Source organism: Acipenser ruthenus, chromosome 4, assembly GCF_902713425.1.
Source record: "Acipenser ruthenus chromosome 4, fAciRut3.2 maternal haplotype, whole genome shotgun sequence".
Lineage (NCBI taxonomy): Eukaryota > Metazoa > Chordata > Actinopteri > Acipenseriformes > Acipenseridae > Acipenser > Acipenser ruthenus.
The window spans coordinates 15,609,977-15,624,314 of NC_081192.1; the positions used below are offsets into that span (position 1 = coordinate 15,609,977).

At 37.5% G+C, this 14,338-nt stretch overlaps 2 protein-coding genes across 4 annotated transcripts in view; one reads left to right on the top strand and one right to left on the bottom strand.

Moving 5' to 3' along the window:
• The first annotated feature begins 630 nt into the window (after positions 1 to 630).
• Positions 631 to 12,469, top strand: LOC117400157 (regulator of MON1-CCZ1 complex-like). 3 transcript variants are annotated; one of them, XM_059022074.1, is made up of 20 exons: positions 631 to 734; positions 1,779 to 1,855; positions 2,808 to 2,892; positions 3,431 to 3,487; positions 3,561 to 3,647; positions 3,835 to 3,975; positions 4,699 to 4,802; positions 5,038 to 5,127; positions 5,225 to 5,330; positions 5,957 to 6,065; positions 6,157 to 6,201; positions 6,506 to 6,559; positions 7,620 to 7,748; positions 8,656 to 8,762; positions 8,987 to 9,106; positions 9,618 to 9,695; positions 9,825 to 9,929; positions 10,783 to 10,851; positions 11,337 to 11,562; positions 12,244 to 12,469. In XM_059022074.1, exons 3-20 carry the CDS (start codon positions 2,809 to 2,811, stop codon positions 12,321 to 12,323), a joined length of 1,791 nt encoding a protein of 596 aa, XP_058878057.1. In that variant the 5' UTR covers positions 631 to 734; positions 1,779 to 1,855; position 2,808; the 3' UTR covers positions 12,324 to 12,469. The 3 variants fall into 3 exon arrangements, with proteins under 3 accessions (XP_058878057.1, XP_033855506.3, XP_058878056.1); XM_033999615.3 differs by lacking the exon at positions 631 to 734 and adding an exon at positions 1,014 to 1,212; XM_059022073.1 differs by lacking the exons at positions 631 to 734; positions 7,620 to 7,748 and adding an exon at positions 1,014 to 1,212.
• Positions 11,971 to 14,338, bottom strand: part of LOC117400156 (NPC intracellular cholesterol transporter 1-like) — a 29,896-nt gene continuing 27,528 nt past the window's right edge. The window contains exons 23-25 of the mRNA XM_033999614.3: positions 14,119 to 14,232; positions 13,578 to 13,740; positions 11,971 to 13,083 (exon numbers count right to left, since the gene is read on the bottom strand). Coding sequence (XP_033855505.3) covers positions 13,001 to 13,083; positions 13,578 to 13,740; positions 14,119 to 14,232 — 360 coding nt within the window. The 3' untranslated portion in view covers positions 11,971 to 13,000. The remainder of the gene's footprint in view (positions 13,084 to 13,577; positions 13,741 to 14,118; positions 14,233 to 14,338) is intronic.

Consider the following 14,338-nt stretch of genomic DNA (forward strand, 5'->3'; position numbering starts at 1 on the left):
AAAAACAGAATCGTGTAATCTGGCATCTGCAGCCATTATATGAGAATCGGTGCAGACACATACACATGGTAATAAGAGCACAGTAAGTAAAAGATCATAGTGAAATGCAATCCGAAACATATAGGAGGCTCATTTTTATAGAACGTAATTTTTAGAACATTGATCCATGTAACATAGACACACATTCTATATATATATATATATATATATATATATATATATATATATATATATATATATATATATATATATATAATGTGTATATATAGGGCTTCTGAAGACTAGAGGTCTCAAAATGTTACATCCCTCCTGTAACTACTGAGCATATCATGTAGAAAAAGCAAACAATGAAAACTGTTTTTTTTATATAAACCTGATAACAAATATTGAAAATGTTGTACAGAAAAAATAGATCTGAAAATAATTAACTCACCACAAAAGCTCTTTCTAGTCTTAGCTTCATTTTTGTATTACACGAGGTTTGAAAGCTGTAGAATATTGTATTTTATAAATCTACAGTTATTAACCATATTCTGAAACGGATTATATTGTATTGAATACAGTCAGGGGTCTCCAACACTGGTCCTGGTACAGCTATCGCGGGTCTTCTGTGTTTTCGTTTCAACCGAGCGCTCAGTTACAGGTGCTCCAGATCTTTAGCCATTGATGATGTAAGACACCTGGAAAACCTGCAGGACTGGGGCTTTCCGGGACCAGCGTGGAGATCCCTCCAGGTATCTTTTCCAATTGTGCTCAACCTAAAAAATACATATATTGAGAATATCCTAATAATGTGCTGGGGGTATACGAATGCGTCTGCCGATCTGTCAATCCTCAAATGAGCATACATTGCAGTGGATGAAGGTTATAGCAATCCACTTTTTCGTATTACTGATATATCTAATTTAGAATTTACAGCAGTGGCACGTGATTTATATCACCGACACAAACTGACTGTCTGTAAAGAAATAGAACAAAACAATACTGTTCCTTTAAGAATCCTGCTGCCCCTGATCACATGAGTGTGTAAACGGGAACCAGAATTTTGAGCGAGACGGGGAGACCATTGCAAAGCTCGGGCAGCAGAATTAAAAGTAGACATTTACTTTAATAATGAGCGAAGAACACTATTTAGAGCTTTGCGATAATCCGGTCCAGTTTGAAAACGCCTCGAGCGTCAACAATGTATTTTTCGATGAAGCAAATAAACAGGTAAGAAAAAAACAGTCCGATAAGTCAATAGGGATCGTGACAGGATGACACAGTTTCGAAATGTATTTTGCATTTTTCTATTCTGTCCTCTCCGATCACAGTTATTGACTCCCTCAAAATTGAGTTGCATTAATTGTAATCAAAAGTGTTGCTTTGCATAATAAAACTATGACTTAGCAGATAGGGTAACATTACCTGCAGCCTTGTCAAGTTTTGTTGGGTTACATTATAACGTTTTAAAATTTTGACAAAGCATGTAACTTGACAGTAGCTCGTTATATAACGACTTGGCAGAAGTTTGCATCAATTATGTGTAGCTGTCACTGGGAGCAACATTCAAAGTTATTGACGTAGGTTTACCAGATTTCCAGAGTGAAAAACTGGAAAAAAATCTTCAGTTCATTACATTAGCACCATAGCAACTCCGAAACAGTACACATATGAGAAAAATCTGTAATACTGTTTCCATTTCCAATGACAGTGAACTGGAGTACAAAAAATCCAGTAGAATGAATCCATGTGTGAATAACAGTGAGTTTGAAAGTGCTCATTTCTTTTGTTTGTAGGTATTTGCAGTTCGATCTGGTGGTGCTACAGGTGTAGTTGTGAAAGGACCAGATGACAAAAGTAGTGTCGCTTTCAGGTATCAAAACAATTAAAATGACCATCTAGTGGCCCTCAGCTTCAGCTTCTGGTGGTCATAAACAATCTGTGTAAACAGACAACCTGCGAGCTTACCTTCCTACAATTGATCAGTCTTCCACTTTTACATGTGTTAGGGCAGAACATTTGCAGACCCACCTGCCAAAGATGACCACCAGACCGTTACCTTTGACTGCATCATCTCCTGAATTTAATCTGCACACCTTTTTACATAAAAATGTTTAAGAAACGCATTCTTTTGTTTTCGACAGACATTTTGCATGGGACATCAAAGTCAAGATCACATTTTTTTATAGGTGTGGTTAAGACTTGTTTCAAGTCAATACAGTGGTCCCAGAGTTACAGGGAAAACCAATCGGATAGATTCCTCCCAAGGAAACCTTTGTTTTCTCTGAACCACTGTATGGACACACATGAAGCTTGTTTTTGAACCACTTCTGCTTCATGAAATACTATGAGAACGCCTACAGTAGTTATCTGTGTGATCGATTAAATCTGCATCAGTTCTAGACTGTGAATTCTCATTGCCTGTACATCAAACTGAAATGAAATATCTAGACATAGACAAACAAAAAAAAAAAAAAACAGCAACATTAAAACAAAGCCTGCCTTTGTAATCCTCTGAATGTGTTGGTAACAAAAGCGGTTCTGTTTTCTCAATAAAAACACAATGACATGTCCAACTGTAACCAAAATGTAAATAAACCTTTAGATGTCTGTGGTTTGAAAGCAAGAGCCTCCAAGCTTATTAAAATGTAAAACATAAATTGTGGTAAGGCATAGCCTAGTGCTTTCACAATAATGCTAAATGTTTCATTGTACTTTTACGATAGTTCTGGGTTAAATATAAGCTTTGCATGTTCTTTAGAATGTGTGTGTGAATTTCAAGCAGATGTAAAGGGGGGATTCATAGCTTTGCCTCTCATTTTCAGAATGGATGATAAAGGAGAGGTGAAGTGCATCAAGTTTTCTTTTGGAAACAAGATTTTAGCAGTCCAGAGAACCTCCAAATCAGTGGTAAGGGTTATTTATTTATTTATTTATTTATTTGTTTGTTTGTTTGTGTATTTATTGGTGAACAAACACTTGTAAGTGATTAGTGATGTGTTTTCACAGCAATGTGCACAGTTGGTCTGGTATAGATATAAAGTTTACCATGGTATTTTGCACAGTATATTTGCAGTTTTACCCCATGCTTTCCCTATGGTTATACTCTTCATTTACCATAGTTTACCCTGGTTTGCCATGTTTATTAATATGCTTTACCGTACCTCGCTGGTCTTTACAATGCTTACCTATGCTTTGCCATGCTTTCAGTACACTGCATTACACTTGGCTATGCTTTTACAATGGTACACATTTTATAAGGGTTGTGACAGTTGTAAAGTACAGAATTCAGTTATACAAGAAGATTTTATTAAATGCATTATTAGTTTGTTTAGATAACTAGTATAACCATTTCAATTTAAGGGGAAGAGAGTCTTTACTAGTTCTAAATATTGTAATGGATGTTCAGCATACTGGTAATAATTTTTTTATACTTTGTATATTTTAGGAGTTCATCAACTTTATTCCTGATTTACTTCATCTGGAATATTCCCAAGAATGCAAGGTAACATCAAGACAATTCTACAGATGGGCTGTCTTTACCTTGTTTAACATTTTTTGTTTCCTGTGAACTGTAGACCAAGAATGCCAGTATCCTGGGTTTTTGTTGGACCAGTTGGAATGAAATTGTCTTCATTACTGACCAAGGGATTGAGTTCTACCAGGTAAACTGTTTTTTTGTTTTTTTTCATAGCCAGGAAATCATGTAATAAAAAAAAGCAACTTGATCACAAAGAATTTCCGTCAGTATCTTATGCATTATTATATTTTTGTTTGTAAATAAAAAGTGCAAATAAATGTTTTAATGGACTGATTGCAATATTCTTCTATATATAAATCTCTGTTTTTCAGGTATTGCCTGACAAGCGCAGTCTGAAGCTGCAGAAGAGTCAAAGCATCAATGTTAACTGGTATATGTACTGTCCTGTAACATCTGTTATTCTGCTGTCCACCACAGTCCAGGGGAACGTGCTCCAGCCTTTTTTCTTCAAGGTAAGTACAGGGAGGTTTGTGTCCTCAATGGAATCTAATGTTGACCTCAATGACCTAACCCTCCCTCCCTCTGGGCGGCACTCGGCCAATTGAGCTTAATGGAGTTAATGGAGGCTATTAAAGCTAGAACTCCATTGGCCACCACTGTAGTTGACAAAAAAAATGGAAACACCTGGGTAAATGAGGGACACCAAGTATATTGAAAGCAAGAGCTTCCACACAGGTGTGGCTCATGCGTTAATTAAGCAAATAACATCCCAGCATGCTTAGGGTCATGTATAAAAATGCTGGACAGGCCTGGTTGCCTGTAATTATGGCTAGCATGTATTCCCCTCTTGCATAGTGAACATCCCTATAATAGGAATTCATTCTACCTTTTTAAAGTTCTGTGTTGTGGGAGGATTGCACTGAAGTACTAAATGCTGGGTTAAACCCCCACTAAAAGAATTGAAAAACTGGATATTTTTTGTACCCTTATAACTTAATATCCAATTGTGTTTCTGCATGTCTGAACCCATGTGGGTTGTTTGAAACCCATTTATTTGATTCAGCATTAACATCTGCAGCATCTGGATCCAGATATTTTGGAACCGTATTACTCATTCTGAGCCAATGATGTCAGTCTGTTTAAGCCAATAAGCTAAGGGGACTGTAACTCTACCATCAAAATGGCATTGTTGCAATCCAATCTGATTTATAATTATATCATGTTTTACTTTGCAGAATGGAACAATGTCCAAAATGTCAAAGTTTGAAATAGAATTACCAATTGTCCCTAAGCCAGCAAAACTGAGCCTGTCAGAAAGAGACATTGCCATGGTCACCATGTACGTATGAGATACTTGTTGCCTTTTCATCTGTGGCGTTATCTGTTAAAGTGTAAGTAGGGGTGTTTATCACTTAAAACAAAGTATATGCTGTATGATTAAAAAAATATTGAATAAGTACTAAGACTCAATTAAGACTAAAGGGTTCAAATTAAAATGTTACACTAAAGGATACAACACGTACCTGTACGGCATTAGTGTAGACCTCTACATCATCACTTGTCTTTTTTGTTAGATATGGGCAACTTTATGTTAGGTACTTGAAACATCATTCAAGAACGTTAAACAATCCAGGAGCAGAGGTCATCCTTTATCATCTACCCAGGTAAAATGAGCTGTGTTTCAGAACCTTTGTTAATTTACTCCTTACAAATTAGCATACTGGATGATGATTTAATGTGTCCCATCATCGTGTAATACAGGGACGGCACCTGTAAGAAAATGCACGTGTTAAAGCTGAACACCACTGGCAAGTTCGCTCTGAATGTGGTGGATAACTTGGTGGTGGTTCATCACCAGAGCTCCCAGGTGAGTTGATGACAGTCATTTCATACTTTTAAAAAGTTGGTTTTGTTTGAATTTCTGATGGTTCAAGTGGTTGTAGTTAACAAAATAATTTCATAAATCTTACCTGCTTTTATTCACTATATATAGGTTCCAAGTGTGCCTCTTACCGCAACCTATTTTCGTTTTAAACCATGATATCTGTTACCATATTAGGTTAAAGAAAACTCTGTTTTCTTGCCTTGTTTTCCAGTTACTGCTTTACTTCCAAACTCATTTCACCTCAGCAGTGTCTTCAAGCTCAAATCATCTAACTGGCTGCAAAGCATGGTGGTCATTAGGGGAAGCAGCAGGTGGGTTATTGACAGGAAAGAAGACCCTAAAGGGGTGGGGACAGTCCAGTCTCCAGGTGAAATGACCCAGGAAGTTTCTTTAACCAAGTGTAGTACCAGATACCGGGATTTTAAAAAGAAAATGCATGTTTGCTAAAACGTGTTTCTTTCAAAACTGCACATTTGAGACCTATATAGTGAATTGGCATGCATGACTGTTGCAATTCATGTAACTGTTTTGATAGCTAGAATTACTTCAAATATAAAGAGACTTGAATCATCTGAATAGTGTGTGGGTTTTTTAAATTTTTTTTACAGACCTCCATGATATTTGACATTAAGCTACGAGACACAGAAGGTACGCTTAACATCCATCAGCCAGTGCTGCCTGCTCGATCCATCCACCCGTACAAGATCCCATTGACAGGTAGGCAAACTGGCCTGACTAACCTTCAGACAGCATGTCAATGAAATAAATATAATTTTCTCTCATGATCTTATTTATTTATTTTCTGCAGGTCCTGCAGCGGTAACTACACCAACTCCTGTACCGTGTGAACTTTGTATCCTTTTTGTAATATACAAACATTGCTTCAAAACACTACTGTAAGGCATAAATCTCATGGTTCATCTCATCCAATCAGATTCCAAGTTGATGTGTCATTACCCTACTGCACCAGTAGATAGAATTTCTCAAGGGTGTATGGCACAGAAATCGGAAGCAGTTACCCATTATTCTCAGAGAACCAGAATATTGCTGTTAAAAACTGTCAACAGTAGCACAGCAAGAAGCCATTTGTTTTGTAACACTTTCGTTTTTAACTTTAGGTTTATTTCTGCAGACTTGTGATTTTCTTTAACGTTTAGATTCTTCTACTTGGAGTGTCTTCCAGCCAGACATCATAATCAGTGCCAGTGAAGGTACTTCTTTTTTAATGCTTTGTCCATGTGAAGTCAGTTCATTTATTATATTGAGATTAACTAAAATATTATGAGAGTAACATTGTTTAACAGTAAAGCTTTCAATTTTATTCTAGTTTTAAAATAAAATAGTGGTGTTTTCACCAATTTCCCCAGCAGACATGCAGTAATAGTATTTTATGTTTTAAAACTAAACTACAGCAATAAAATAGAAATTAGCAATATGTAATGGTTTTATTTGACACAGTGCTTAACATTGTTTTAACTCTTAGATAGCAGATCTGAGAAAAGAGCTTGGAGAAGTAACTCAATTTAAGACAGCAGGTAGCTAGTACAGTCTGGGGTGCCTAAATAATATTATCTCTCCATTTGAAGGGGAATACAGTAATCTGTCACGTATCTGCCCTAACCGTTTATCTGCCATAATCAACCTCTGCAGCCACATTAGTTTATTATTGAACAGAGAAGATTAGTTCAGATATTGTAGATCCTACTATACTTTTTGTACACTGTGTAACCATTGCTGGTAGTGTCATGTGAGCGGTTCATTGTGTTGATATGTAAATAAATCCTGTTCGCCTGTGGGGTGTATCAACTTCAACCTCTCGCTCTCCTGCCTGTCACTCAGCAGTGAATGCACGCACCCACACGGCAGACAGCTACTCTCACCGGCATTAATACCCTGTATTTTTCTAAACAAGGGATTTAGGGGAGCTCCCTAATACATGCTGAATCTCAAAACAATTGTGTGGATATAATAATTGTTACAGCTGTGTATAATGGTATTTAAAACAGGATTAATTCATCGGACTTTCTACATGTCCGCCTTTACTCTGGTCCCTCTGGATATGCGACGGTTTACTGTAATTAAAATTCACAGTCTTTCCTGCACCTCTCTGGAGGGACGTGTTGGTCAAATTACATTTATAAAAAAAACAGCACTAAAATGACTTCCTGATACAGCAGGTATTTGTACAACATGTTTGTTTTAAGAATAATAGTGTTGTGAGCACTGTCCCTGCCCCTCTCCCCTCTCCCCTCTCCCCTCTCCCCTCTCCAGGGTACCTGTGGTACCTCCAGGTGAAGCTGCAGCCTGTTGTTAACCTTATGAAAGATAAAGGAAAGCTGATAGACTTTCTCCTGCAGAGACGGGACTGCAAGATGGTGATTGTGTCGGTTTGTTTCCAGCGTACGTTTCCACACAAACAGTATATGCATCCTAAACAGCAACAATAAATACCAGACAGCTAGAGGGAGCTTGCCGGAATGCACCTGGGAGTCCAGAGGCACTTAAGGCTAGTTTCACAGAACCTGATTAGCACTAATCTTGTAGTACCTTACGTAAGGAAACATTAGGTAGTCCAAGATATGTGCTAATCTGGGTCTGTGAAAGCAGACGCAGATTAGCAGGGGTCTCATCATCATAGTACAGTAGAGGAGCTGTACCAGGTTGCTGCTTCATGAACAATTCTGTCATCCAGTGCTTATTTATTAGCAGGGGTCTCATCATCATAGTACAGTAGAGGAGCTGTACCAGGTTGCTGCTTCATGAACAATTCTGTCATCCAGTGCTTATTTATTAGCAGGGGTCTCATCATCATAGTACAGTAGAGGAGCTGTACCAGGTTGCTGCTTCATGAACAATTCTGTCATCCAGTGCTTATTTATTAGCAGGGGTCTCATCATCATAGTACAGTAGAGGAGCTGTACCAGGTTGCTGCTTCATGAACAATTCTGTCATCCAGTGCTTATTTTTGATGCATCGTGGTTCAATGTAGAATTCATAATTTTCTTTTTAATTGTTAAAATGTAATGTGTTTTGTTTAGTCGGAAACGTGGGTAGAGTCATACAAGTTTAGTACAATTCTACGCCTTAATGGCTGGTTACGCTGGCCCCCGAATAGCGCAAGTTGTGGTCTGCTGCATTAGGTAGCCCAAGATTGTTTGCTAATCAGGGTTGTTTTTGTAATAATATTGACTAGTCAGTACTTGAATCGTTAGGGCTTGGATTTAGGCTTTTGAATCTGAGTAACTCGATGTATGCTTTGCTGGGATGTTTCAGCTTTTTAGGTTGACTTTTTTTCTTTCTATTTTAGTGCTCAATGGATCCGACAAAGGCAACCTGTCTGTCATTGCCACCGTGTTTGACAAATTGAATCAGGTGTATAAGGAATACCTGGAAGCTGAACAAAGCTACCCTGTGGTGAGCATGCCTTCTGTGTACAGAATTCATTCATTTGCATGGTGGTGAAAAACACGCTTCCAAACCATATTAACACCCCGTTGTAAATGAACCTGATGAGTGTTAACTGTAAATGATGACTGGTGGTATATATACACAGGATACAGTATTCAGGCTGTAACTGATCAGTGCTAGAGAATGCATTTTAGTTTTCTTGCAGATCAGTAAATTCTGCTTCTTTTTAGGCAGGGGAGACTGGTCAAAGTCGAGGTAACCCAGCACAGAAGAGACCAGTACGCACGCAAGCTGTGATTGACCAGTCTGACATGTACACACACGTCCTGTCTGTGTTCACCGAGAAGAAAGTAAGCGAACATGTATACGTAAGATTTGTTACATGTGAAAAAAAAAATGGCGACAGACAAGTTCATTTCTGAAAATATATCCCATCGTGGTTCCATAGAAGGCGAAACAACTTATGTAATAAATGCCTCATTTTTGGCCGTCAGTTGTAGGCAAAATTCCCACTAATAGACCCTTGTTTTGTGTATGTGTACAAGCTGAGGTATTCCCTGCAATACCATAACACCGTTCCATGTTCACCAAATATTACGTTAAATATGTCACAAAAGAAAATGGTTTCATTCTGCTTATGTTTTGAGTGTAATGCTAAAACTGTAATGCACTCATTTGTTTCTAGAACATTATATTACTACTCTTTACTATAAAAGTATTGGGTAAGTTTTAACATTGACAAAACAACAGCTTCAGTACTTTACTTTTGTCTGGTTTCCTGAAGTTACATCTGCTAAACAAAAATCGGTGGTATTTTCTTCTGGTCTTGGTGTAACAGAAAACTGTGTTGTTCCTTAACAGGATGTGTCTCACAAGTTCATAATTGCAGTATTGATGGAGTACATCCGGTCACTCAACCAGTTCCAGATTACAGTGCAGGTATTGTACACTTAAACATTTTAAATGAGAATCAAAAGGATAACATTTGAAATAGTCAATTTCCGTCTCTTATTTTCAGTTGTCAATGTTGCCTCTATCCAGAATGACATGACTTGTTCTGTTTTCCAGCATTACCTGTATGAACTTGTCCTCAAGACTCTTGTCCATCATAACCTCTTCTACATGCTTCACCAGTTTCTGCAGTACCATGTTCTCAGTGACTCCAAACCACTGGTAAGAGTAATTGTCTCTTGCCTTTAAAAGTCAGCATCTTATATTTAAGTACAGGATGGCGTTCCTGCAATTTTATTCAATGTATTAATAAAACACAACACTTTTTTCGCTTCCCCTTGCCCCACAAAACAATTTTGTTCCCTTTTTAAAATCATACTCAGTGTTAGGGTGGTCTCTGATTCTGATTGTGTAAAAAAGTACTATGTATAAGAAATGATAAAATCTCTTTCCTACTTTCACCTGAAGAAGAGACCTTTGATGTCTTGAAAACTTGTGATTAATTGTTGTTTAGTTAGTCCAATAAAAGGTATCACATCTCCTTCTCTTGGTCTATTTTAATAAAAAAAACTTCTAAAATGTGTTTTATACATTTAAAAAGGGTTTGCGTACATCACTGTTTTCTGAAGTGGACTCCTTAAAAATCCACATCTGATTTAACCCTCATACCAGCTTAACATCTGGCTAAACTAGTCACCAGTTATTTAAAAATGAAAAAATGAAAAATGGGGTCCCCAAGTGGCTCATCCAGTTAAAGCACTGCCGCTGGGAGTGCAGGATGAGTCCTACAGCTTGGACCGCGCCAGTTCGAGTCCGGGCTGTGCAAAGAGGCCAAACTTTGCTGGGAATTCTGGCTTTAGGCTTGTGAGATCGGAGGATGCTCACACACCCTCAGAACATCTGTGCTGTGTGGGGACTCACTGCAGCGAGGAGAAAAAAAAACACAGTTGGACATTCCAAATTGGGGGGAAAATATAAATAAAAATATTAATTGCACTCTAAATATATATATATTTTTTTACCTTAGTAATGAATTACTTTTTGCCTCTGGGCTGATGAAATGTATATTTTCTAGGCCTGCCTCTTGCTGTCGCTTGAAAGCACTTACCCACCAGCTCATCAGTTGTCTCTTGACATGCTGAAGGTAGGTCTCTGTTGTTGATGAGACATCTCTTGCTATACATGCAGAAACTTAACATGAAGCAGAAACACACATCCACAGTAAAACAGACCAGTCAAAAGAAAGAAGCAATTTCATAATAAGTGCAACCAAATAAGAGGCCAGGAAAGGAATGGAAACTGGAACTAAAATGGTGTTCCAAAGAGATGCCAGCAGACCCAAGCAAGATGAGGCTTCTGATCAGCAAGACCAGACTGATAGATACCGAAAAGTGCAACGCGTGGGATTCAGTGGGCAATTATAGAATAGAAGATAGACTCAAGAACAGTACATTTCAATTACAAATCATTTCAGCTTAGTAGTGCACCCAAGGTATCATCTCATCTGGAAGATCCAAACACAAAGCTGAAAAGAAATATTACAAATGCTGGCTAACCAATAGTGAAACTGGAAATTACATTTGTGTGAAGTCTTGTCTTTCTGTGACTGCTGCGATTGTGCTTTGGCAGAGATTGTCTATGTCCAATGATGAGATAGTGGAGGTCCTGCTGTCCAAACAGCAAGTGCTGGGGGCACTGAGGTTTATCAGAGGCGTCGGGGGACATGACAACATATCAGCACGCAAATTTCTGGACGCAGCAAGGCAGACGAGAGAGGAGATGCTCTTCTACACCATCTTCAGGTTTTTTGAGCAAAGAAATCAGAGGCTGCGCGGAAGCCCACATTTTACTCCAGGTAAGTAATTGTAGGAGGGACAGAGTGTTCCATTGTTTCTGCTGTATTGATAAATAGAATCAAACAAAACCACAGGAGAATTCTAATTGTATAGTGCTTTTATTTAAAAATCTTGAAGAATGGAACAACAAATATTCATTCTCCATAAAATATTACTCAAAGTTTCACCCATCCAACTTCACAATTTCCAAAAAAAAGTAAAATTGCATAAGAGAGAGTAAAATGCATAGAAAGAGAAAAAAAAAAAAAAACAATACAATGGACAAAATAAGGACACATTTCCTTACTGGGTAAATTGTTGTGTTCTGGACAGCTTTAATGAACACAATTCTACATTAATGTTGCACCGTAATCCAATATACCAACAGTATTGGTCTTATAATAAATCTAAAATAATCAATTTTAGTAAAAAAAAAAAAAAAAAAGTTTAGAGCATTATACAATTTTACAATGATTTTCAAAACTGTTTTCGTTCAAATTAGTTGAAATTCATGCTTTACTATGATCCCACCTTGACTGGGCAGCAAAGTCATTCATCGGTTTTGCCTAAAGCAGCTCATACAATAAAAAAATACATATCATCGCCCCCTACAGGCATCTTCTAGTCTAGGCTAGGGTGATCAAGTAGATGCTGCCCATCAGTACAGAGAACAGAAGTAACTGTAACTTTATTTCCTATAGGCGAGCACTGCGAGGAACATGTTGCTTACTTCAAGCACATTTTCGGAGGGGAAGCACTAATGAAGCTCACAGCATCATGAACTAACATGTCTTGGAGCTCTCTGTGTTTAAAGTTAGGCTGTACACTTAATTTATTGTATCTGATCAAAAGCTAATGAGCTTTATCAGTATCTGATTTCATTATATATAAAAATGCTTTCCTGCTTAATAAAATTATATGTATATATACACTCTTTTTATGTGTTCTGGCAAGTAGTAAAAGATACTAGTGCACTGGTCTCTCCAGCTGGAACTTGTTGGCATTTTGGTATTTCCCCCCAGAAATATTAATGAAAAGAAATTGCATTGGTTTTGCATTTTTGAAGACATTAGTGCATTTGATGCAGATCTCTCAGATGCCCACACTTGGAACTTTAGCTTATAACCCCCCCCCCCCTGATCAATGGCTGTATAAAAACCCCAAATGGCCGTGAGTGAGCAAAATAAAAAGTTAAATTGAAACAAGAACTTGACAAGACTCCAGAATCAGTACAAAATGAGTCGCCAAACCTGTTAGGTAATTGACCTCTTGCAATACCTATGCTTCTTAACTGCAAAGCGATGAGTATCCTGGCGTCTCTTTTTAATGGTGTATTAGTGTGAAGGTAATCATAGACACTCTGCATCAGAGTCAGTGGTTCATGGATCTCAAAGCTGCTCCACAGTTCAGTTAAAAGTAAAATGTAGCATCTTAAAAAAATGACTGTTACCGCCACGGTTAAAAGTTCAAGAGCCTCTCTCTTTCTGTGCCTCTGTAATGGTTGTTTGCAGCCAGGACCTTTGCTTTATTTACTGGTGGACCTGAAAATTAAATATATATATGAAAATACAATTTTTTGTAAATTTACATCAAAAATGATTTTACTACATAAAGTATAAGCATACAATACATAAACAGTCAGTATACTTACTGTATGAACATGACAAAACAACTTATATAATGAATATATGAGGTACATTTGGAAGCGTACTTTGCACTTAAAATAAAAAGGACATTTGATTCTTTAGCTCCAGCAGGTGGCAGCCTTTTTGCACATTCAGAGCAAACCCTGCAATCAGTCTCGTCTACAGACAAAATTAGTTTACTGAACCAAGAGCGTTGGCATGCACAGGGTACTTACACAGGGATTATAAGGCTGACACCTATATTTGATTCTGCTTTGACATTTACTAAATGTACGTATGATAGCTTGTTAACTATTTCAAAAGTGTGTGATAATATTAACAAGAAAGCAGATTTAAAAAAAGTATAATTCCATATAGTTTAAATAAGCCATAAAGCCCTGGTTCCTTACCTATATAACTGAGAAGCACAGGAAGAAATATCAAGCCATGGGTAGCTCCCAGTAGTACAATGGCCAGGTACATTCTGAAGTAGAAGATCTGGAATATCTGTGACTTAGAAAGAGCCAGGATAATGATGCCACCAAACTTGGTCAAAGTAATACCACTGAATACCTGCAAATAAAAACAATTAGATACAAAAGTAGTGATTTTATTTAAATCAATGGCCAGTTGTGAGTGTATCAAATTACACTCGATGGAGTTTAAAATAATATATTTTAATTCACAGTGTTCTGTGAAAAGTACATATTTTTAGTTTCCATAAAAACAAAAAAGAGTTATCTACCTCAGAATAAGTGCTTGTTAAAGAAGTCACTTGGGTGTAAATATGGCGCCAAAAAACTTTCTGATTCTCATTCAATCATAATCGTAGAAGTACTAAAATGAAACTAGATAATGTTGAGGTCAAAAGAATTTAGTTGGACTCTTTAGAATTGAGCCTTTGAATGGGTTAAACTAAAGTAAGCTTCCAGCAGTAACTGGTCTACTTACTGAGCAGCCCATGTAAGCCAGTGCTTCCTCGGCACGCTCCACTCGGGTTGTCTTTGTACTGACAGAAAAGGCTCGAACTATGTGACTGCAGAACTCCACCGAGATTCCACAGCTCTGGAATATGAACACAAGAGGTTAAGGGCTGGACCAGTTCAAAACGCAGCTTTGTGTTTTAACATGACCACACAAAATAAAAAAAACTAAACAGGATGTGAAAATG

Bases quoted from the DNA above. Each gene is read 5' to 3' on its own strand.
- LOC117400157 (XM_033999615.3), top strand. From the start codon at position 1,114: ATGAGCGAAGAACACTATTTAGAGCTTTGCGATAATCCGGTCCAGTTT. The intron at 1,213-1,778 runs GTAAGAAAAAAA...TTTTGTTTGTAG, and splicing joins TCGATGAAGCAAATAAACAG to GTATTTGCAGTTCGATCTGG. The intron at 9,107-9,617 runs GTAAGCGAACAT...GTTCCTTAACAG, and splicing joins CTGTGTTCACCGAGAAGAAA to GATGTGTCTCACAAGTTCAT.